The sequence below is a fragment of the Carlito syrichta genome, unplaced genomic scaffold (assembly GCF_000164805.1).
Source record: "Carlito syrichta isolate Samal-C Ts95f unplaced genomic scaffold, Tarsius_syrichta-2.0.1 Scaffold309783, whole genome shotgun sequence".
In the NCBI taxonomy this organism is placed as follows: Eukaryota; Metazoa; Chordata; class Mammalia; order Primates; family Tarsiidae; genus Carlito; species Carlito syrichta.
Genome location: NW_007253879.1, coordinates 337,559 through 364,128, shown reverse-complemented (window position 1 = coordinate 364,128; position 26,570 = coordinate 337,559). Strand labels below are relative to the sequence as shown.

The following is a 26,570-nucleotide window of genomic DNA, read 5'->3' as shown; positions in this document are numbered from 1 at the left end:
CAATGAACTTTAAGAATATGAAAAAGTGGCTCAGCCTGTAATCCCGCGCCTTTGGGAGGCTGAGGTGAGTGGATTGCCTGAGCCCACGGGTTCAAGACCCGCCTGGGCAGCGAGACCTCATCTCTACAATAAATCAAAAATTAGCCGGGCGTGGTAGTGTGCGCCTGTAATTCTGGCTACTCGGAAGGCTGAGGCAGAAGGATCACCGGAGCCTAGTAGGTCGAGGCTGTGGTGGCCAGGAACGGCCACTGCACTCCAGTCTGGGCGACAGAGTGAGACTCCGACTCAAAAAAAAAAAAAAAAAAGAATATGAAAAAGTGTGATATATAGCTAATGTATAATTGTTTTAGAGTCTTTCAAATCTTTTTAGAAACTAGGAAAAAAGAGCTATACAATTGCTTTGTCCCCCCACTTTCCTTCTAAGATATAGATATTGTGTAATTTCAAGTATTAATTTTATAGTATATTTGATCTCAATAAATATGACACCCAACTTTAAACTATGTACAATAATTTTAAAATTTAAAGAAAGATATAAAAGCTTTATAATTATAAAAGTCACACATACTCATTGTAAACAATTTTTGAATAGTACAGAAAACAGGAAGAAAATGTCACTTAGACTAACAATGCCCAGAGGCAAGCATTGTTAACATTTTGGCATATTTCATTGCATAGGTAAATTATTACAGTGTAGAATATAAGTGATTTAAAAGTTGAGAGAATACTTTCCAAATATATACATAAAATTATTTTTAAACAAAGCTATAATTTATGTTGTAGGAAAAAAGTGAAGCATAAATGACAAGTACAGAGCTATACTTAAATGAGTGTGTGAATAATTTTCTTTACGTTTTAAGAAAATCTTAAATGATAGGTCTGGATTTCAAAGCTTGCCTTTGTCTCAAAAATGACGTATTAACAACTATTTTATGTTACTTCGGCAATAATTAGCTGTGTGGCTTTGGAAGAGTTCATTTACTGCTCAGAACCGTATTTTTCCTATTAAATGCAACAACCCCCACCCCCTTCCCTCACACTTCCTGTCAACCTTCTTAGCTTTAATTTTTTTTCCAAGCACTTACCAGCATATGCTATATTGTATATTTTACTCATACATTGTTTGCCTCCTCCTACTAGATTACAAGTCCTATGAAGGAAGGCTTATTGTGGCATCCTCAGCATCCTGAATAGCATCTGGTACACAATTGATTGATAAATATTTGTTCAAAGAATAAATGAATGAATCCACATATTAAGGTTAATATTATTACCTACTTCATGTAGATGGTAGAGCACTAAGCATGTTAATATATGCTAAGCTCGAAGAGCGTTTCTTGACATGTAGTAAGTGTTCAATAATTGTTAGTTATTAGTATTCCTGAGAATTTTGTTTATAAAATCATGGATATTTATTCTAGATCAAATCCATATTTAAAACTTTTTCCTCTCAGGTAATGAATTTATTATGGCTTGCATTTCAATTGCTAGCTAGAAGTCATCATCACTAAAATCATTCCAGCTTCTTGACAGTAATTTAGGGTTGATCTTGCTACATTGAGAAGTAAAAGATCAGGAGTTAGGTCTACTTTCTAAGATAATTTGTATACACACATATTATGTTTATATAATTTGTATATATATATATATATATATATAATACACACACATACACAAACAAATTAGATTTCTGTAATTGCTCTATAAACTACTTAAAGCTTATTAAGAGGAAAATAAACTAAAATTATTTGCTTAACAATAATGAAGTTTTATTTTCTTCTCATAGGTCAGAAGACACTTTCCTGTTGAATTTGCCACTTATGGCTGTTTTTTACCTTACTGCTAGGTTAATTGCATCTTTTTTTTATATTTCTAATTCTGTTTGTTACAAAATACAGCTTCTCTTCACATTTTCACAAAGTGTCAGAAGAGAAAAAAGATTCTATTTGGCTGAACAATTTATGGGGGAGGAACAGTTTCTGACTCACAGGATGTAAAAACTATGTAAAAACAGTTTTAAATGTTTGACAGATATTCAGTAATCCAACACTGAATTGGAATTATAGTTTTAAGTGTGTGTTCAAAATAAAAAACAATGCATGTGAAAATCTTGATAAACTGCATATAGTCATTAGAGCATAAAGTAGTATTATTATACCTAATACAAGCATACCTAATTTTATTGTTTCATTTTATTGTGCTTCACAAATGTTGCATTTTTTACAAATTGAATGTTTGGAACAACCCTATGTTAGGCAAGTTTATCAGCCTAACATTTTTTTTTTTTAACAGTATGTGCTTACTTCATGTCTCTGTATTTTATTTTGGTGATGCTCATAATATTTCCATTTTTCATTATTATTATATCTGTTATGGTCATCTGTGATCAGTAATCTTTGATATTACTATTTTAATTGATTTTGGGCAGCACAAACCATGCCCATACAAGATGGCGAACTAAATTGATAAATGTTCATATTCTGGCTGTTCCTTCAGCCATTCCCTCTTTTTCTTCTTGGGTCTCTCTATTCTTTAGGACATAGTAATATTGAAATTAAGCCAATTAATAACTCTACAGTGACTGCTAGTTTTCAAGTGAAAGAAAAAGTCTTAAGTCTTTCACTTTAAATTAAAAAAACTAGAAATGATTAAGCTTAGTGAAAAAGGTATGCTGAAAGTCAAGACAGACAAAATGTTCAGCTTCTTTCTCCAGTTAGCCCAGTTGTGAATGCAAAGAAAAGATTCTAGAAGGAAACTAAAAATGCTACTCCAGTGAACAGACAAATGATAAGAAAGAAAAAGCAGCCTATTTCTAATATGGATACAGTTTTTGTGGTTTGGACAAAAGATGCAAACTGGTCACAATATTTCCTTAAGCAAAAGCCTAATTCAGAGCCTTAATTCTCTTCAATTCTATGAAGGCTGATAGGGCTGAGGAAGCTGCAGAATAAAAGTTTGAAGCCAGAAGAGATTGGTTCCTGAGGTTTAAGGAAAGAATCCATCTCCACAACATAAAATTCAAGGGGAACAGCAAGTGTTGATGGAGAAGCTGCAGCAAGTTATCCAAAAAACCTAGCTCAGACAACTGATTAAAGTGACTACACTCAACAACACATTTTCCATGTAGGTGAAAAGGCCTTCTATTGGAAGAAGATGCCATCTAGGTCTTTCATAACTAGAGAGAAGTCAATACCTAACTTCAAATCTTCAAAGGACAAGCTGACTCTCTCTTGTTAGGAGCTCATGCAGCTGGTGACTTTAAGTTGAAGTCAGTGCTTATCTACCATTCCAAAAATCCTAGGGTCTTTAAGAATTATGCTAAATCTACTCTGCCTGTGCTTTAGAAATAGAACAACAACACCTGGATGACAGCACATCTGTTTACAGCATGGTTTACTGAATATTTTAAGCCCACTGTTGGAACCTACTTCTCAGAAAGAAGAAAGAAATTCCTTTAAAAATATATCTGCTCACTGACAGCACAACTAGTCACTTAAGAGCTCTGATGGAGATGTACAAGGAAATTAATGTTGTTTTTGTGCATGTTAACACAACATTCATTCTACAACCCATGGATCAAGAAGTCATTTATACTTTCAAGTCTTATTTAAGAAATATATTTCATAAGACCATAGCTGTCTTATGATAGTAATTCTTCTGATGGCTCTGGGCCAAGTAACTTGAAAATCTTCTGGAAAGAATTCACCATTCTGGATACCATTGCAAACAGTCATGATTCATGGGAGGCGGTCAAACTGTCAACATGAACAGTAATTTGGAAGAAGTTGATTCCAAGACTCAGGGATGACTTTGAGGAGTTCAAGACTTCAGTAGAGGACGTAACTGAAGATGTGACGGAAATAGCAAGAAAACTAGAATTAGAAGTGAAGCCTGAAGACGTGACTAAATGGCTGTAATCTCATGATAAAACTTGAACGGATGAGTTGCTTTTTATAAGTAAGCAAAGAAAGTGGTTTCCTGAGATGGAATCTATTCTTGGCGAAGATGCTGTGAATATTGTTGAAATGACAATAAAGAACTTGGAATATTACATAAACTTAGTTGATAAAGCAGTAGCAGCAATTTGAGAGAATCGATTCCAATTTTGAAAAAAGTTCGATTGTGGGTAAAATGCTATTAAACAGTATCTTATACTAAAGAAAAATCTTTTGTAAAAGGAAGAGACCCTCAATGTGACAAACTTTATTGTTGTCTTATTTTATTACTGAAGGTCAAGCTTCAGCACCACCATCTTGGTCACTCAGCAGCCATCAACATCAAAACAAGACCCTCCACCAGCTAAGAAATTATGACTTGGTGAAGGCTCAGATGATCTTCATCATTTTTTAGCAATAAAATATTTAATTAAGAAATGCTTAAGTTATATTATTTTAGGCATAATTTGTTGGACACTAAATAGATTGTAGGGTAAACATAACTTTTGTATAGGTTGAGAAACCAAAATATGTGTGTCACTTGCTTTATTGCAATGTTTGCTTTATTATGTTAGTCTGGAAAGGTGCCTGCAATATATCCAAGGTATGCCTCTTGTATAAATGCATATATAATCGTCCTATTTCAATTTTTCAGAAATATGCATTTGCATGTTTCAAGAAAAGACTGAAATAATATATATCAAGAAGTTACTTGTGGTTATCTTTAGGAGAAAGAATTACAGGTGATTTTTTTTATTTTTCTTTGTGTGTTTTAAATTATATATAATGAATATTTATTACTTATGTAAAATTTTATAAATTTGGTTTAAAAAATGAAATTGCTGCTGTCCTATCATCCAATAAAAATGATGAATAACTTCTTGATGATGTTTATTTTTGTCTGATTGCAAAAGTAATATTTATGAGTTGTCAAAGTTCTGATGTATATTTAAAAGGTTGAAGAAGAAAATTTTTAAAATAACTTTTATTCTATCATCTCAAAAACAATCACTGCTAACATAATGGTGTTTTTTTCTTGCAATATTTTATATCATAAAATATAAACACATGAATATTTATACACATATACAATTACATATATGCACATATATACAGGTGCATATATTTGTATGCATACACACATCCATATATACTCTTTTTTATTCAGCTAACACTATAGCAAAAAATTGTCTCATACTATTTCAATCTCTTATGGAAACTTCTTAAACTGTACATCTTATTTCTATCTGATCTATACATTTCCTTTCTTAGTTGCAAAACAAGAATAACCAATAGAAACCTATAAGTTGATGGATGTCTGGGTTCGGTGTGCATTATGATACTTTAGGCATTTTTCTTTTTTTTTTTTAAGTGAGAAAGTAGGGTTTATTGAGAGGACAGAAAAGCTTCCATAGTGGGAGGGGACACGAAGGTATTTTTCAATGGAATATTTCATAAGACAACAAATAGAAAAGTTCTTCTTTTAATAAATTATACGTCCAATGTATAATTAATGTTGTAATGATCAATGCATATACAAACTTTTCTTGAAGCCAATATTTTAAACAAACAAACAAACAAAAACAACCTGGCAACCAGAATGTATACAAAACTTTACAGTGTTATTTATTAAAGGGAATAATTGAAAGTCTGATGCTCAGTTTTTATTTGAAATGTTATTCAATTGATCTTAATTTTGTTTCATTCGTACAAGCTACTGAAAGGGATTGCCATTGATACATGTTGAATCAGAGAAAATATCATTGGTGTTTGTTTCATGAATCAGCCTTTTTATTCCTTTAGCTCAGTGCTTCATAGATCAAGTTGCAGGAAATAACAGACAGGAGTATGGGTCATACTATATTGCTTAGCAATTCTCAAGAAACGTTAACAGCAAAAGTGTGTAGGATATCAAGAGGCAAACTTAGTACTTTCTAAGCTATGGTCATTTCCTCTAACTTTGTTTAGTCCATCTTTTTAGGATTTTACTTTTTTTTTGAGTTGGAGTCTCACTCTGTTACCCAGACTGGAGTGCAGTGGCTGCTCCCTGCCACCACAGCCTTGACCTGCTGGGCTCCAGTGATCCTTCCGCCTCAGCCTTCCAAGTAGCTGGAACTACAGGTGCACGCTACCAATTTTTTGATTTATTGTAGAGATGAGGTCTCGCCAAGTTGCCCAGACGGGTCTCGAACCCACGGGCTCAAGCAATCCACTCACCTCAGCCTCCCAAAGCACGGGATTACAGGCTGAGCCACTGAGCCCGGCTTAGGATTTTACTAATTGAAGTACAGATGCCACCTATGGCCATACCACACTGAACACGCCCAATTTTGTCTGAAGTACAGTTGTCCTTAAGATAGTCAGGCAAGGCCTGTGGTAGATAGAATAAATTACTTGCATTGAGATATAAACCATTAAAAAAAAACTAACTAGGCATGGATTCATTTGATTATTAAGTCAGGCAACAAATCTTTATTAAGCCTGTACTATGTACCAGCAGCAATGGTATGCACTGGAGATATAGAAGTTAACAATAGACACTGGACATGGCTAAAGGCAGAAGGGAGGGAAATAGGGAAGGAGAAAGAAGTAAGGTAATCAAAGCCACTCATTGGGTACCATGCTTACCACAGGGGGAGGAGTTTCTTCAGAAATCCCAATCTTACCTTTGCACAGTATACCTTATGTAACAACTCTTCGCATGCCCCTTGATTCTAAAATAACAATAATAATAATACTTTTTAAAAATCGCCTGACTTCGAAAGCTTGCATTCTAGATTAGATGAACAAGAAACAAAGAAACAGTTAATATATGATATAATTTCAGTTAATGATTTATGCTATGATAATGTTATGGAAATATATCACACTAAGATATAAATTATTGTTACTACACAGTGCTCCAAACTCCATTGTGAATTCAAATCACTGGCAATTCTTTTAAAATGCAGCAGATCCTGACTCAGTAGGTCTGGCATGGAGGCTAGAAGCCTGTCTTTCTAGTAAGTTGCTGGTCCCAGGACGACACCCTCAGTTGCAAGATATTGTGCCATTTCTGTGTAACAAGTTTGACTAAGGTGTTGATAGGAAAAGGTGCCTTAAGGAAAGATTGAGTGAATTGTGGGTGACAGGGTAGGAGAAGGAGAGGGGAGAGATAATCTTAATGCTTTTAATTGAGAATCACTGTCAGCTAATAGTTGTTGCTCCCTTATGAGTCTCCTGGTCAAAACACTTACATCCTATAGAGCCATGCTTACAAATTTAATCTGACAAAGGCTTAACATCTTGGATCTACAAGGAACTCAAACGTGATGAAAAGAAAGAAACAAATAACCCCATTATAAAGTGGGCAAAAGATATGAACAGACACTTCACAAAGGAAGACATCCAAGCAGCCAACAAACACATGAAGAAATGCTCAACCTCATTAATCATCAGGGAGCTGCAAATCAAAACCACACTGAGATACTACCTAACTCCAGTCAGAATGGCAATTATCAACAACTCAAAAAATAACAGCTGCTGGAGAGGGTGTGGTGAAAAGGAAGCACTTCTACACTGTTGGTGGGAGTGCAAACTAGTGCAACCTCTGTGGAAAGCAGTGTGGTGATTCCTAAAAGCTCTAAATATCGACTCCCATATGCCCCCGCAACCCCCCCACTGGGAATATACCCTGAAGAACTCAGATCACTCTATAAAAAAAGATACCTGCACACGAATGTTTATTGCAGCATTGTTCACAATAGCAAGAACCTGGAACCAACCACGCTGTCCATCAAAAGAGGACTGGATTAAAAAATGTGGTACATACACATGATGGAATACTATGCAGCCATAAAAAAGAACAAAATCATGAATTTTGCAGCAACCTGGATGGAGCTAGAGTCTATAATACTAAGTGACCTCTCAGAGAAACAAAGATCTGAGTATCACATATTCTCACTCATATAGTGGACCTTGATCATCCAATGCACTACTATAAGAAAATGACTGACAGTGTTGGGAAACTATGGGGGGGATGGGACTAATGGTAGTAAACATCTTTCCGGAGACGGGGAGACACTTGTTATCAACAAGGGAGCCTGAATGAAGCATATTTGCATACCTAACCCTTAACTGTACCCCACAATATCATAATAAAAAATATTAATTAAAATAAAAAAAAAAAAACAAATTTAATCCTCAGAAAAAATTCTGGATCCAGCCCTTCTCCTAAGAGTTTTCCTTTCTCTGCTGTCTTTGGGAAGGGTTGGAAACATGTCAGGCTTCACTCTGCTCTTCATCCAGTCCCAGTAACAGCAAATTGTGTTTCAAAAGAGTCTAGAGTTTCATTCTTAGGGCAAAAGAAAAACTGCCTTTTGCTCAGTAGAAACAGTAGCTGGGAAAGTCCCAAATATCTCAGTTGTTCCAAATGAAGTTTTCACTTTTTACTGTTATCTTTGTCCCAGGACCCTCTTTTACTATTTGAATTTTAGTTTCTTTCATTTTGGAAACTAAGTAGTTTTAGAGAACTAATCTTGTATCTGAAGTTTCCTTTTCTATACTTACTTTGGGCTCTGTATCTTTGGTATCTTTGTTCATCTAATTTCAGATTAACTTCTATCTTTTAGGAACTCCTCAAAATTTTTCCTTATGTAAGTGTTCCATTTATCAATTTCCGATGATTTTATACATTGATTATCTTAAAACAATCTTATTTATTATTGCATTTACATATCGTAGATAGGAGAAAATAGATACATGCACTTAGTTTGTAATCTTAATCTATTCATTTATTAACTTGAATTAAAGGTACATGTATAGTTTAATCTGTAAAGTAAGTGCATTTCAATGTAGATAAATCAGACTATATTAAATATACTATATTATTAGATATTATTAATATTGTATCTATCAATAATCTAATAAAATTACACAACACTACAAGCCTGAAATAACCACTCATTCTATACATACACACACATACACACACACACACACACACACACACACACACACGGCTGATATATATATTATATATATATATGTATATGGCTAGTCTTTTTTTATTCACTCAAGAATATTTTTAAATTTCGACCCATAGTTATATATATATTTATATAGTTTTTTAGTTTACTAAAACAAAAATCTGCTAAATTGATAATTTTGTGACTTGAATTTTTTAGATATATTATAAACCTGTTTCTTGTTAAATATTCTTTGATAGAATTTTCATTAATGATATCTTTTATCACATAGTCCCTTATTGCTTAGATTACTTCCAATTTCCTACACTACAAACAGTGCCTCTGCTAATATTCACAGATGTAAATTTTTTTGTGCATCTGTGATTATGTCCCCATGGTAAATAAAATGGTTGTTTCTAACCAAATATTACAGAAGAATTAGCAGAAAATTCCAGATTCTATTTTGGTGAAATGACTTACTTCTTCTCCTTCTTTTAAAATGTATTAAATAAAATCCATTTCCTAATTCTTTCATCAGTTCACAAAATGATTGAGCCAGTTTTATACAACCTTTCACTATTTCGATTTGTGTATCTGTGTGTGCAGGAGAATGAGTGGGAAAGGGAGGGGAGATGCGGAGGGAGAGTGGGACAAAGAGCATGAGGAAGGGGGAGAGAGAGAGAGATCCCACTTATGAAAGTGCTTTAAATTGTTAGAGAAATAAAAGCTGTTTTACATTTCAGACAAGACTAGTTCTGAGAGAAATCTGGAAATCCCAGCTGCTTTTGTGCCTTCTGCAACTTTCATAAGACAGAGACAAAGAAAAAAAACCTTTTTTTCTTATATACAGCATGGGAACAGTTCCTCTCAAGGGGGAATCTTTGTTACTCTGCTTTTCTGATACAGTTACCTATATGAAACTGGTAGCTTCACTTAGGAGATACATTGAGACCAACATTCTAGCTACTTCCAGTTCTACTGTCTTTGACTCTTCTTCCTTTGTATTCTGCCAATGCCCTTTAGCCAAAGACCACTAGGTACATACCTGCACTTGAACTATTTGGATGTTTTTCTTGTCAGTATAAAAGAGAAGAACAACCATGAGATGTCTCAGTAAAAGGATATTAGAAAAGACTTAGAGGATTTAGACTTGTGTTAAGTAATTTGAGGGAGGGTTTAAGGAAGCAGGGCTTGGCTAGAGTTTGCTTGCTATCAGGAAGCAGGGGTAATTTTATTATTTGCTATATCAATGGAATATTAATGATGCTACTTAGAAGTAGAGTGTTGAACTGTTCGGGTTTGCTTGAGACAGCGGGGTTTCTGGAGACAAAGCCTTTTCAGTGCCCCAAACAGGAAATTCCCAGGCAAGCCACAAGGAGTGGGTTGCTCTGAGTAGAAGACAGGAGAGGCTAAAGCTGGAATTGGTAAAGAAGCAACAGTCATTCATTCTAGCAGCATTCTGAATATTTGGTCATTTTTGTGATTTAGGCAATGTTCATGTTTTTGCCTGTATTCCAACATGATTACGGAGTGGTCTTGTTTCTGTCTTGGTCCATCTTGGTGACAGTGGCATTGCCTAATTTTGATGTTCTGGGAAGCTGTGTGATGTCAGTAGGACAACAGAGCCCACCTGTGAGTGCCAGGCTGGCTCCCAGAAAGCCAAGGCCTTCTCACAGCACCAGGTCAATGTCTAGCTGTCAGGACTTTTCTTTTTTCCAGTTCCCTTCTTGGAGGATTTGAAGGATGCTTTTGGGTGATCTTAAGAGTTTATAGATGTGACTTTCTTGTTGTGAGTTTCTTTATTTTAGCCACGTTGGTTCTTTGCTCTAATAATACACTTTGGGCTTTTTGAGACATTGAATAATTTTAAAAATTATCCATCTCTCTTAACACATTCCCTTTTCAACAGAAAACAATGTTTTAATGATAGTAGCTACATTACTAAATGTTCAATTTTTTTTCAAAAATCAAATACTCTATCCCTTCTTTGAGAGTCAAAATTCACATTAGCATATTTTGGTGTTCTTAATAATACTGCCATAAAGAAACTTAATTTATTTGACATAGAACACTTTTTTCATAAAATACATTAACATTTTGATAAACAGTAGTATTTTATTATTAAATTAATAGAAATACTAGTTTAGTTTATCTAGTGATTGTCTCCCACAATTATGTTTTTTGTTTTTAAAAATTAGAAATATATATAAATGGTAAATAACTGTTATGATTCAAATTGTTCTGACTTAAAATACATTTCTTTAATAACTATCTTGGAAAAGAAATAGTTTTATACTTAGAGATTTACTGTTTTAATATTAAGAAAAAATATAAATGGCTGCTGGATTTTTTTTAAAAGAAATTTAGCTAGTAGATGAACATAGTATTTTATAGTCAATTTAGTCATAAAGGTTGTAATACTAGTTAAATGGTAAATAATTATTTTAATCATTAACATTGGTTAAGTTATTTCAGTTGTCTTAATCTCAATTTGGCTGTCCCATATATTAATTAAATTAATTGTTCAGCAATTAGTCTTTATAACAATGGAGGAAATAATATGACTTTAGTTACAATCTACATTAATAAAATTTTCTCTAGGTTCTGAAGACTACCTCCAGGTCAACATTCCAACAGTGAAACATTCTGGGGAAATAAGTGAAAGAAAAGAAATTAAAGAATTATCGGAAGCTTCAACAAGCACCATACCACTGGCAATGGTACTTCCTGCTGAAATTCCCTGTGAGGTTAGTAAAGATGCCTCACTATTTAAGTGGCCTCGTTATTTCAACAGGTACTGCATTTCATATGAATGTATGTGTCAACATAGCTGGCATTTTTGTCTACTTTGTTTATGACTATGTCTCCAGAACTTAGAATAATGTCTGACAATTAGTAGGCATTTGGTATATATTTGTTGAATAATTGAATATTGGAAAATATACAAAAGCTTAATTTTACCAACTGTTACTTCATACTTTGCAAACAGATATGCAATTGCCATATATATGTATAAAATTAAAAGAAGGTTGGATTTATATTAAACACATCAAAGATTTGTTTTTATAAAGGGAAACATAATAACCTTAAACAATTTTTAAAAATACTTCCCATCATTTTTTCTATTAGAAAACCTGTATTAAAGACCAACATAGAGTGGAAATATCAAATAAGTTAGAAAAGCTGACCTTTCAGGGAATATAAGTATAAATTGTGGGGGCTAGATCTCTGGAATGGTGACTATATTAATAAGTGCTCCTGACATTTCTTCCTTCTAAGACTTCCTTGGAATGAACCACTAAAATAAGCCTCTCTGAATTTAGGCTACATAATCTCGGGAAGAAAAGATGCTGAGCATCAATGTCTGTGGTGTTCTTGATTGGAAAGAGCCAGAGATACAGGAGAGTCTACAGGAGTCACCTGAAGTGGCCCTTCTGTAGAAGCCAGTGAATTTACATGACCAGGTGACAGGGGTTACTAGCTGGTCATCTATGTAGTTTGGTGAAGTTTAAATTCCTCACCTTCAGCCGGGCTCGGTGGCTCAGCCTGTAATCCCGCGCCTTTGGGAGGCTGAGGTGAGTGAATTGCCTGAGCCCACGGGTTCGAGACCCGCCTGGGCAGGCGAGACCTCATCTCTACAATAAATAAATTTTAAAAATTAGCCAGGCGTGGTAGTGCACGCCTGTAGTTCCAGCTACTTGGAAGGCTGAGGCGGAAGGATCACCGGAGCCCAGCAGGTTGAGCCACTTCACTCCAGTCTCGGGGACAGACTCAAAATAAAAACAAAAATAAATAAATAAATAAGTAAATCCCTCACCCTCGCTCCCCACCTACCTTATGCCTGAGCAGAAAAATTGTTATTTTATTTTTCTATCAGTTGCATTGGGACAAATTCCTTTGACACTACCTTAAAGACCCCAGGAATCTGAACTATAGGGGTTTGAGGGAACTGACACAGACGATTAGACAAAGAAAAATTACAATTCATTTAAGGGACTCAGGAAATTAAAGGAGTGAGATCAGGCTAAACAGTCAGCACTTGTGGTTCCTACTGAGTCAGAAATAATGGAAGAGATAGAAAAGAAGTGCAGCTGCTCTCAAGTAGATGAAATCAAAACAGAAAAAAAACCCTCTGAAACTAAAAATAGCTCACCAAGAGTTATGCAGTGAATCTAAATAACTGCTTTTTAAAATATCTGCAAGAGTAAAATCTGAGCACTATAAAACTCTTCTGCTACTAAATTTGAAAAGAAATCAAAGTTCAAATTTCAAATCTTACTACCCTCTAGGCAAAGATATCTCACATAGATGACTAATTGGAGTAGCATTTCTTTCAATAGCAAAGTCATGGGCTGTTTTTGTTTTTTTTTTAATTGATATGGATATCATTCTTTCAAACCTTCTGGAATTAAATTATTTTAACATAAAATTTCTTTTGAGTCTTCACTTTTTAAAGAATCCTTAAAGTTGAAAAGGTTATACAAAGTTGTTTTAGTACTAGCCCCACATTCTAAAAATTCAAAATAAGCTATTCCTTGGACCAAAAGTAGTTAATCCCCAGGCAAAACCTTATGTTCTCAGACATTATATCTTTGTACAGTCTGAATCCATGTGACTATTGTCAAGCACCACAGAAGAGAACATTTGTATCCCACTGAGTGAAAGTCATGTTTCAGATTTTCTAGAATAACATTCAATCTATGCCAATTGTCTGAAAGTACAACCTTTGAACTTCAACTCATTTCTGAGAGGTCTTCCAAGTAGTAGGTGAATAGGTACCATTTACGACTACTGCCTCCTCTTTCAGGAAGTAATCGTTGAGGCTTTCCTGCCATCCTACAAAATCAAGAAATTCACAATATTATCTTTGCCAGTTAACATGTCTTATTTGAGAAGTGTCTCATTCATGTCCAGCATCTTCAAACCCTATTAAATTCCCTCTGTAGTTTTGCATTTTCAGCATGCTAACACTGAGTTGACTGTGAGTTCTGTACAGTGACATAATTTTCATTCTCTCTGATGAACAGAGAGTTAGCTTAAATTCCATCTGCTGCTGTTTCTTGCTGTGAAATTGCTAGGGCTTGTGGCCCTGCCTCCTAGAGAAATTCTTTTCTCTGTGCCCTCATGCAGTCTACAGAATCAGCTTTAATTTATAGTTAATTGAAGCAGTGGGTGATGCTGCTTCTGCCTGTGACCCTTGGAGCTTGGGAGTATCAACCCCTCTGCCTTGTCACCCTTCCCCGCACTACTCCCTTCCATAGTACTTTATTGTATTTTCAAATTAAACCACGGGATCAGGTTTTTTATTTCTTAGGCCTCAAAAATTTCTCACTTTTAAAATAATATAAAATATACATTTTTCTTTAATATTCTTTTCATACACCAGTGAAGATATGCCTCTAATATGCTACTTAAGTTTTTTTCTGTCTTTGAGAAATATGCAGGTAGATTTTAAGTTTAAACCTGTTTCTTAATTTGATCCCTTTTGTTTCCTTCTATAGGGTTGGCACACTTTGTTCTATATTAGCATATATTTTTAAACTTTTCTTTGTTTATAAGCCCATACATTTATACAAAATCAAGAGCATATTCCTCTTGATTTTGTGTTGTTGGGTAGTTGGCCATGAAACATATAAAGTCAGAGAGTGCTAGGTCTGCCAAGTGCATCCATTGTTCAAGCAGATCATATGTAATTTTACTCCCCTGATGAAAAATCCATCTGGGAGGCATGCTCCCACTGGAATAACATCTAAACCAGAACTGGATCTGTCTGTTACTTGGTGACTTCTCTTCCCACTGTGGCTGATTACTCTAAAATTCTAATTCCAGAAATTTCTGAAGCAAATACCCTCAGAACACTGGCCCTCAACTGGAGGTGCTTCTGTCCCTTTCCACCCAGGGACATTTGGTAAAGTCTGCAGACATTTTTGGTTGCCATTACTGGGGGATTGCTCCTGGCACCTCATGGGCGGAATTGTGGGAAGCTGCTAACCCTCCTATCATGCACACAGCAGCTCCCAAAACAATGACTTTTGGGGTCCAAAAGTATCAGTAGTGCCAAGGTTGAAACCTATCTCAGAGTGTAGGAAACATATTCATGCCCTTTACAATAAATAAATTACCTTAAAACTTGCCTAATCATGGCCTCAAGAATTCAGTGCTCCCTTCAGAAGCTTCTCTGCAAATGCCCAGTTGTTCTAAAAACATTTGCTAGAACTGCCTAATCTTTAAGGGGGTAATTCTAGTCACTGTTTTTATAGATTTTACACAAAGCTTTAAGAAGGATCTGTCAAATGTTTTCCTTGACAGGGGCTTCTCCTGGGAATACTACAGTTTACTCTCTGTATGCAGCCTGGCCTCTCCTGTTATTTCTGTGATCCCCGATCACGAATTCAGTAATGACTTCTATATTTTCTCTGCAGTAGCACCATTCTAAAGAACAATTAAGAGTGGGCTTATTTTATTTGTCCTGTTTTATCTGTGTAGGCAGAGTTTTTGGTAGAACCTGCCTGTTGCAGTCTCCGCTTTTCCTTTTCTCAAAACTCCTATTCCCTTTAGTATAATCAACCAATGATCCTTTATTTTTTATTTTCCCACTGATGCTGTCCTGATGATAAGACAGAAACATTTAAAAAATCAATTCAGTCACTTATTGATTTCTTGAGGAAATTTATTTCTTAAAATTATAGCACAACCACAAAAGACCTTTTAAATCACTTTAGCTGCATTTGGATCTATATTAATTATATTAAATTTTTTGTCTGAATCCTAGAACACAGCATATTCTCTAATGAAAGTCTTCATTTTGTATTAACTGTTCACTGACCAAAAGACATCTTTCTTTCTTGATCCAAATGGTTCTCAAATAAGTTGCATACAGAGAATGCTAAGAAATAATAATGCCAGTATCTTACTCTAAAGAAACAAAGGTAACTCTTGCAAGTTGCTACAATATTATAAGAAAATAAAACACCCATGGGATGTTTAAAACCTAGCTAGAAAACTAAGATCCAGACCTGAAAAATGAATCAAGAGTAGAGGGCATGGCTTTGAAATGGTCACATGAGAGATATGGATATGAAATGCTCTAGTATTCTTTTGAAAGTCCTAAAACTTGTGAGCTGAAGTTGCAGGGAGGATTTTGTGGAGCTGGTGAAACCTTGTTGCTTCTGACAGGAAGAGGGTTGTTGTAAAGGATAGGTCTGGGGAGATAGAAGACAAGGAATTAACAGCATGCCAGCACTATACACAAACTGGCCTGGCTATTTAATTTGCAATGCAGAATGAAGATTCAAGGCACCTTGTTCAAATTCTAAAGTATGTCAAGGCAGTGACAGCGGAGCATTATATTAAGTGCAGGGCCTTCTAAGAGAGGTGCCTTGTGTGATTCTAAGGTCATGGGACCATGAAGTTGGCTCTGCATACAAATTAAGATTTGAGTGCCTCATTTGGTGGTCAGTATATTTGTCTTTTGTTTAGACCTTTTCCCTGGAAATGGTTGAAAGGTAGACTCCTGCCTTTTATTGAGGGGGCAATGTAATGCATCAGAAGCAGTCTGTGGGGACACTCAAGAGTAAGAAAGAATCAGCTGAGTGGATAAAACACTGGGAGGGTATACAAGTGCTTGCCAAGTTAGGAAAGGCACAAGTCAACAGGAAACAAGAAATGATGCACACCTGCAAAAGAATTGAAGAACCTCGAATGAGAGGATCTTGAGGAATTGAGCCCAAGTGAAATGGAAAGTCATTATCCTCTTTAGGATTCCAGGTAAGGTGACTGATAAAAGGAACAAAAAACTATACTAGAAGTAAGGTCCTGGGAGGAGGTTGCAGATGTGGAGAATAGGAGGGCTGACATTCCTAACCTGCCGACATATTGCATGTGCAGGGCAAGAGCAACAGGTGAAATTCCTTTGAGATAGAATCTTTTGTCAATGTGCAATTTAATTGATGAGAAGTTTAGTTCAAAATATCCTGTGGATAAATATTTGGGAGTATTAGACTCTGGTGGAAAATACCTGAAGTGGATTTGTGTGTTAGCTGAATGATTCCATAGTATCAACCTGGTCTTTGTAGAAACTCTTTGACACAAAGCAGTAAGATGTAAGTTTTATTGGTGAGTGATTTATGCTTAGGGAAATAGCATTTAAAAAGGTAATTTAGTAATTAGTGGCTTTTTAATAAGCATGACTTTATAAGAGCATATAAATGAGATTCCTGTTTACTTAGTGTGGAATTGAAATTTTGTATGACTTTAAAGAAAGCTTTTAAAAAGTAATATATAAGATAATTGTATTAATATTAAAAGTAGCTTTTAGTGTTTTCAAAGGGTTCAACCGCATGATGTAAATAATTGTGTAGATTTGGAAGTTAGTCCTGATTTTTCTTCAGAATGTAATTCTATATATTGTTGCCCTGTTCCTAAAAGAGAAAGATAGTAGCCTTCTCCATTTGTTTTGAGGTGTGTGTTTGTATATGTGTGTATGTAAGTTTATATATATCTGTTAGGATTAAGGGATATATCTTTATATAAAAAGTATTTAGCTTAATTCCTGTTTAAAAAAATAGATGCTCAATAAATGTTTATTCCTTCCTTGTATCTGTATTTACTTCAATCTTTTATTCCTAGTATTTTTTCTGAATGTTTTCCAAAAAAGTTCTTAAATAACCTTTTTTTTTTTTTTTTTTGAGTTGGAGTCTCACTCAGTCGCCCAGACTGGAGTGCAGTGGCCACTCCCGGCCACCACAGCCTCGACCTGGTGGACTCTGGTGATCCTTCCGCCTCAGCCTTCCAAGTAACCGGAATTACAGGCATGCGCTACCACGCCCGGCTGATTTTTTGATTTATTGTAGAGATGAGGTCTCGCTGCCCAGGCGGGTCTTAAACCCGCGGATTTAGGCAATCCACTCACCTCAGCCCCCCAAAGGCGCGGGATTACAGGCTGAGCCACCGAGCCCGGCTTCAATAACCCTTTTTACCTTACTGCTAGATTTAGCTTTCCATCTTAATTAAATCTTGAAACTTTTAAATTTATAACCCGTATTCGATTCAAATACCCTCGTAGACACTCATCATAAGGAGTAGCCAAATAACTTCTATTATATGAAATATAGAACTATTAAGCTTTAAAAATAAGTCATTATATTTAAATCGTAAGTGATCTTAATGTTCAACTTGTTCAATCCTCTCGTTTCTAGATTAAAAAAAAAAACAAGTTATAGAAAGATGATAAAAAGGGATTTGATTAACAGGTGAATTCTAGACCCCTGCTGGTCTGGGAAATGATGCATACCATGGGACAGGAAGCCATACTTAGGAAGAAGCAAGAGAAAAAGGTACGAACTATATTCTGTTTGTTTCACTGCAAAACATGGTATTAGAGGGGAAAAAAGGAGCATACAATAAACACCAATTTGATACATTTAAAATGTTGTGAGAATCACATTTACATATTTTATGTCTGATTATGGTTGAAAATACAAATACCATAGAAGACTTATTCAATGACAGAGTATGACCTTAATCATTACTAAATCCAGTGGGTTATTTGGTTAATGTAAACTTCTTCAAATGCTGAAATGGGTTACATTTTCATCTTCTAGAATCCTGGTGAAATTTTTTTTTTTTTTTTTGAGTTGGAGTCTCACTCTGTCGCCCAAACTGGAGTGCAGTGGCCACTCCCGGCCACCACAGCCTCAGCCTGCTGGGCTCCGGCAATCCTTCCGCCTCAGCCTTCCGAGTAGCTGAAATTACAGGCATGCACTACCACGCCCAGCTGATTTTTTGATTTATTGTAGAGATGAGGTCTCGCTGCCCAGGCGGGTCTCGAACCCGTGGGCTCAGGCAATCCACTCACCTCAGCCTCCCAAAGGCGCGGGATTACAGGCTGAGCCACCAAGCCTGACTGAAATTTTCATTATTTTGAGGGATGAAGTAATTGGTGATACTGTGGAGATTTAATTTACATCAAATGATAAGTGCATTAGAACACGGGCAGTTCTTTGGAATAAGAAAGTTTGGTGCATGAAAGCTTTAGGTAAGAATTTTTATGATTTCATAAGTATAAAGCATCATTTAATAAGTATAAAACATCATCCTGAGTTCCTTCCAATAAATTTATGATAAATGGTTTCACTTCCCTACAGAAACTAATATTGTTCTGCAGGTGTTACCTGTGTTTAGTTTTCACATACCCCAAATTATTATTATTAATCTGAATTTGCAAAAGTTAGAATGTGTAAATTATGAGAAATTAGTTTGTATACCATGTAGTTAAATGACATCCCATAATATCACACATTTTAAAATATGTTGGCCGAAGCTCGTTAATATACTTTTAAACATGAAACAAACTATTTGCTTTATAGCCACTTGAGGATTAGCAATTGATGTGGATTTTAAGTAATTAATTTTATTTTTTCCTTTCTGCCTTTTTTTGCCCCCAGTCTCTGGTATATTTTTAATTGTTCTGGAAAGCATAATTTTTTTTTCATTATTTTATCAGCATGGTATGATTTCTACATATAATCTTCCCATTTTTTCCTTATTTCACTTATGAAGCTAATCATTTGATTATCCAGTTTTGCTTGCAACATGATAAATTGTATCAAATATAAAACTCCAGATGGAATAACTCTACTTGCCAAAATAATTGCACCAAAATAAAAATCTCATGTATTAATTTTTGACTATTTTAATATAAGTGTAGGGCTGCTTGGTTTTTAAACTTATGCTGTCTTTTTACAATCAGAGAATAAAAATACCTCATAAAACTTCATAAAAGTGAACTATATAAAATATTTTGAAATAAAATGATGCTCAGTCTTATGAATTTGGAAATGTAGTAAAAATATTATAAATTAAAGAGTATATCAACCACATTCTAAACTTCTTTTTCCTTTTAGAATGTAGCTCTTTTGCAATCTAATTACAGTGTTTTTACAGAACTCCATTTGTGTTATGCAAAGCATGCATTCCCTTTATGGATTTCTTTGCACAGCTTAGGTTGGAGTTGGATTTTAAAAAGGAGCAACTCTATACTAAGCATGTATAAACACTTCAGACACTGCTTTCTGTCATGGACAGACATATGCAGAAGTGAAATGAGAGAAAACTCTCTTTTCTTTCTTGTCTCAGTGCCTTCTACTTCACTGTGTCACATTCTTAAATGATTTAATGAACAATAATTTCTAACTAATTAGTTTCAGAGTTTAAACTAAATCTAGTTAGACTGAAGTCACTATGGAAAAATCAATATTGCAAATTAAGAAGTACTTAAACCATATTCCCAAATAGCAGATCAAGATGTCCAATATAATTATTCAATTACTTAAGATTTTTTTATCAGTATGCTTACTGGCTAAGAGTAGTGCAAAGAATAAATCATGGCCAAGTTCAAATTGTTTACTAGAAAAGGAGAAAACTAGTGTTCATGTTTCCCAAGATATCCCAATCATCTACTTGGTTTAACAACAAATTTGTAGTTAATAGGTAAATAAATAACTGCTATTTGCCACCTATGCTAATTAAACTTCTCTAAGTCTTTCTTTCAACTGATGTGTTCTGCAAATTAATGAAAGATCTTATTCCAAAATGTTGGCTGCTATGTAGCAACTTGTAAGATGATTACATGAACATGTTTGGAAATATGAATGGGAAATGCCTCAGCAGAAATAGGCCCAGAGTCTTATTTTCTCTGCCTCACAGCATTGTTTTTTAAAATGTTTTAACCCTACTAAGAACTACATACTACATTATGACCCAGTGCAAATGCACAAATACAAAAGAAAATGAAAAGTTTAAAAAGTAATACTTAGACTAATGGTTTTAAATCCAACATGTAAATAACCCATCCTTAAAAAAAAAAAAAAAAAACGCTAACAAACTAAAAATCAACCACTTTTCTTGAACCCAACAGAGAACTAAAGTTCCATCGTAAGGGTGACTGCCGACACTCCTGTAATAAAAGACAGGTTATCAAGAGAAGAGCATAACAGGTGAATTTAATCAAGGTTGTACTTGACACCAGAGCCTTCATAAATGAAGATACAAAGACCCAGGGGAAACTGTTTATTTTTATTCTTAGAATGATGAATGGACAACTGTGTAGAAATGTGATTGAACAAAAGAGTATGCTCTAATGGTAATGCACCTGGGAGTGGGACCAGTAAGGTCTGTCTGTTCAGGTTCTTCTTGGCCTCTGGGTGTAGCATTCCTTCCTCCCAGGTATGAGGCAGGATCTCTCTGAAATAAGGATCTTCAAAGGAAAAAGAAGAGACACCTTTCTTGGTTTAAAGTCTTGCTTTGTGAAAGAGAGGTTTTAGTTTCCATGATCTGCCTTGGGGAAGAGGAATTCTGGTTCCTCTGACTTGCTTTGCGGGAAAGAAGAGTGGGAAACAGAAGAAGGAAAGGTCAGAAAGACCTTGCACCTGAGGCCCTTCCAATCTTTGGTTCAAAGTATTCGGCACACCAAGGTGCAATGCTTTGCAGCATTTTCCCCTCGAGAGTAGGCCGTTTCTAGAGAATGTGCCGGGAGTACTTCACTATGAATGTTTTGTGCTCTGGCACAAACAGAAGCTCAATGGGCTTTTTCTCAGATCTTCACTATGTGAACCTGGTGGGCTTCCTGAATGTAAATGACAGAAGTATGTGGACCTCCTAAAACTACATCTTCCTGGAGTTTCTCATGCTCAAATCACTCTTCTTCAGATAACATGAGGCAAGATAAATATAAAAAAATTGACACCCACAGAAAAATATTTAACCTACAGAAAACCAAAACCAGAGAAAACACTATACCAAAACCTGGAGAGAAAGGTGAATCAAGAAAGTGACATCTAAGATCTGCTTACCTGGAGCAGAATTCATCAGAGCTAGAAACTAATAGGAGCACCTAAGCGTTAATTTTGGTGAATTACTGGAAGAAGAGTGATTTGAACATGAGAAACTCCAGGAAGATGTAGTTTTAGGAGGTCCACATACTTCTGTCATTTACATTCAGGAAGCCCACCAGGTTCACATAGTGAAGATCTGAGAAAAAGCCCATTGAGCTTCTGTTTGTGCCAGAGCACAAAACATTCATAGTGAAGTACTCCTGGCACGTATTCTAGAAACGGCCTACTCTCGAGGGGAAAATACTTTACCAAAGCCTTAACCCAGCTGGGGAAAGGCATCATCTCACTGTAGTTCTTTCTAGCCTTGCTGTCTCACTTAGCAGGGAGTAGGGGAAGCCGCGCAGCAGCAGAAACTCTTGTAAAGTCACAGCCAAGAATCATTAAGATCTCAATCATTAGATTATAGAATGCTCCCCTCCCCACTACCTTGTAGTTACCACTACAACAGGGCTCCAGGATAATGACAGTGAATTACTGTATACAAAACAAGCAAACAAAAAAACTATAAGAATCAGAGTCTTTTTAGAGAAAGTACTTAGGATCATACAAATTAAGAAGGGTGACAAAAATGAGGAGAGTAAGAGGACTTTGAAGCCTCTGGCACCTATAACTACAGCATACATTAGATATAACCCAACTTCTAACTAGATTACTATAAATTCTTTCACTATAGGACTATTTTCTTACATTCTTATTACCTGATACAACATGTCTGGTTATAATCTGAACATTATAAGGCTTTAAAACACAGTTTAAAGAGACAAAGCATGTGTCAGGCTAGACTTAGGTGTGACACAGATAATGAAACTATCAGAGAAGATGTTCAGTTAAGAACTCTCATGGAAGAAATACACAACATGCAAAAAGATATTAATTATATGAACAGAAACTTTGAGAAATAATCTAAAAGGGATATTAGAAATTAAAAAACTGTATCAGAAATGAAAATAACTTTGATGAGCTGATTCATACATGTAGTATAGGTATTGTGCAATGGAGTATTCACAGTTCTTACCTCCTGTCCATTACGGTATTGCTATCATTCATTTAACTTATCTATATGCTATAATCACCCAATATGTCATTACTATGTTTACTAGACACTTATTTATCTTTCAGGTCAATTAGGAAATCAGATACTTATTTATCTTTCAGAGCAATTAAAAATAAAGAATATAGAAATTTAATTTCTACATTCATCTATTCCTTTTCTGAGGTTCTTCCTTTCTTTATATAGTGTCAAGTTTCTGACCTATATTATTTTGCTTCTTGCCAAAAAAACTTCTTTTAAAATTTCTTGCAGGGCAGGTCTGGTGGCAATGAATTTCTTCATTCTTTTGGTTTGTCAGAAAAAGTCTTTACTTCTCATTTATTTTTGAAGTATAATTTCCCCTAGTATAAAACTTTAAGTTGGGGATTTTTTTAAATAGTACTTGAAATATTTACTCCATTCTCATCTTGCTTTTATGATCTCTGAAGAGAAATGTAAAATAATTGTTATACTTCTTCCTTTATGGGTAATGTATTTATTATCTTTGGCTTCTTGCAATATTTTCTCTGGTTTTGGTTTTCTGTAGGTTAAATATTTTTCTGCGGGTGTCAATTTTTTAATATTTATCTTACCTCATGTTATCTGAACTTTCTGAGTTCTGGGTTTTGAAGTCAGTCATTAATATATGAATATTTATTGTGCTTCATTTCCTCATTATTCTTCTTATATTCTAATTACATGTCTGCTACACCTTTTGAAATTATCCATTTCTTAGAGAATTTCTGTCTTTAAAAAAAAATCTTTTTTCTCTTTGCATTTAAGTTTTGGAAGTTTCCACTGACCTATTTTCAAGTTCAATGATTCTTTCCTCACCCATCATAAAAGCAAGATGAGAATGGAGTAAATATTTCAAGTACTATTTAAAAAAATCCCCAACTTAAAGTTTTATACTAGGGGAAATTATACTTCAAAAATAAATGAGAAGTAAAGACTTTTTCTGACAAACCAAAAGAATGAAGAAATTCATTGCCACCAGACCTGCCCTGCAAGAAATTTTAAAACAAGTTTTTTTGGTAAGAAGCAAAATAATATAGGTCAGAAACTTGACCCTATATAAAGAAAGGAAGAACCTCAGAAAAGGAATAGATGAATGTAGAAATTAAATTTCTATATTCTTTATTTTTAATTGCTCTGAAAGATAAATAAGTATCTGATTTCCTAATTGACCTGAAAGATAAATAAGTGTCTAGTAAACATAGTAATGACATATTGGGTGATTATAGCATATAGATAAGTTAAATGAATGATAGCAATACCGTAATGGACAGGAGGTAAGAACTGTGAATACTCCATTGCACAATACCTACACTACATATAAAGTGGTATAATGTTGTTTGAGGGTGGACTTAGGTTTGTTTAAAATGTATATTTCAGGTTCAAATACAACCATCAAAACTTTTAAAAACTATATACTTGATAGGTTAAGAGGAGAGAAAAGAGAATTATATAAAATTCTCAAATAAACCAGAGAGAGCAGAAAAAGTTGAGATGAAACAGATTTAGGGAACCAAAACAATTACAGATATGGTAGCTAGTAATCCAACTATTTACTGAAGCCCAATATTCACTACTTAAGTTTAATTGGTCTAAGAGCACCAATTAAAAGTAAGAGATTACCAGAGAGGATAAAATACAACCCAGTTACATGTTGTTTATAAGAAACTCACTTTAAGCATAAAGACAAATCAAAAGTGAAAGGGATAGAGCAAGATATACATGGTAACATTAACCAAAGGAACGCTAAATAACTATTAATTTCAGATAAAGCAGACTTCAGAATTTAAAAAAAGAATCATGAATAAAGACGTACATTACCTAATGATAAAGATTCATTCTCCAAAAAGACAAAACAATACTAAACATGTATAAATTTAATAGCACTGCCAAAATATGTGCCGCAAAAGCTGATAGAACTAAAAGAAAAAAATAGATAAATGCACTATTCTGTACGAAGATTTGAATACCCCTTTTTCAGTAATTGGTAGAATTAGCAGATAGAATATTAGTAAGTATATAGCTGACATATATTTATTTGATTTAATTGACAGTTAAATAATACTTTATCTAACAATAGTAAAATGCACATTCTTCTGAAACTCACATGGAATATTTATCAAGATAAACCACAAGCTGAGTCTTTAAAAAAATGTACTTTGGATTTGATGAGGTCCCACATGTCAGTCTTATCTCTTATGGCATGGATTTTTGATCAGGAATTGATTGCCTATTCTGATTTCCATAAGGGTTTCGCCTGTGTTTTCTCAGGTTCTTAACATTTGAGGTTTTATGTTTAGGTCTTTGATCCATTTGGAGTTGATTTTTGTGGATGGTGATAATAGGGGTCCTGTTTCATTCTTCTGCACGTAGTCAGCCAGTTTTCCCAGCACCATTTACTGAATAGGTTCTCCTCTCCCTAGTGGTTGATGTTGGAGGCTTTGTTGAAGATTAGTTGGTTGAGAAATTGGGGTTTTGCTTCTGGAATCTTTATCCTGTTCCATTGGTCTATATGTCTGTTTTTGTACCAATAACAGATTGTTTCAATTATTATAGCCTTATAATAAAGTTTAAAGTCTGGAAGTGTGATATCTCCCACTTTGTTTCTTTGGCTAAGGATTGTTTTGGTTATTTGTGCTCATTTATGCTTCCATATGAATTCTGTATTTCCAGGTCTGAGAAGAATAATGTTGATAATGGGTATAGTGTTGAATCTGTAGATTGCCTTTGGTAGAATGGACATCAGAACAATGTTGATCTTCCAATCCATGAACGTGAAATATTTTTCCATTTGTTTATGTCACCTTTGACTTATTTGAGCAGTGTTTAGTAGTTTTCATTGTAAAGGTCTTTCACTTCTCTTGAGATACCACCTAACTCCAATAAGAATGGCCATTATTAATAAAACAAAAAACAACATGTTGGTGAGGATGCAGAGAAAATGGAACACCTACACTGTTGATGGGTATGCAAACTAATTCAACTTCTATGGAAAACAGTGTGGTGACTCCAAAAAGAACTAGAAATTGACCTTTCATACAATCCAACAATCCCCCTTCTGGGAATATACCTAGAAGAACTTAAATCACTCTACAAAAAAGATACCTGCACCTGCATGTTTATTGCAGTACTATTTACAGTAGCAAAAACATGGACCTAGCCATGCTGCCCATTGAAACTGGACTGGATAAAAAAAAATGTGGTACGTACACACCATGGAATATTGCACAGTCATAAAGATGAACAAAATTATGGGCTTTGCAGCAACTTGGATGAATTTAGAGTCTATAATACTTAGTGATTTATCACAGAAACAAAGAACTGAGTACCAAATGTTCTCACTCATAAGCGGACCCTGAACATTTAACACAATACTATAAGAAAGGGATTGGCAGTAGCTGGAAACTGCCAGGAAAAAGGGTGGGGCACCTAACATCAATAAGTGTACCTGATCTCAAACCAGGTGAAGTAGGGACCAAAGGGAGGCCCAAACTTTACCTGTGTGATGACCACTTTTATAACTAATCCTGAATCGTACCCCACATCTTTAAAATAAAAAATTAAAATTAAAGAATGCACTTTAATCAATATAAAAGAAATCATGCAATGTTCTCAAATCATAGAATAATTGAAATAGACATCAATAACAGAAAGTAAGTTGGAAAATCCCCAGATATTTGGAGATTAAACAACAAACTTTTAAAGCAAAATTTAAAATAATTTGAAAGAAATGAAAATATAACTAAACAAA

The 26,570-nt window shown here is 34.7% G+C and overlaps 1 protein-coding gene across 1 annotated transcript in view; it reads left to right on the top strand.

Annotated features, from left to right (window-relative positions):
• Positions 1 to 26,570, top strand: part of LOC103270295 (B-cell scaffold protein with ankyrin repeats-like) — a 95,267-nt gene that overhangs the window by 9,474 nt on the left and 59,223 nt on the right. The window contains 2 exon segments of the mRNA XM_008067832.1: positions 11,483 to 11,628; positions 18,773 to 18,917. Coding sequence (XP_008066023.1) covers positions 11,483 to 11,628; positions 18,773 to 18,917 — 291 coding nt within the window.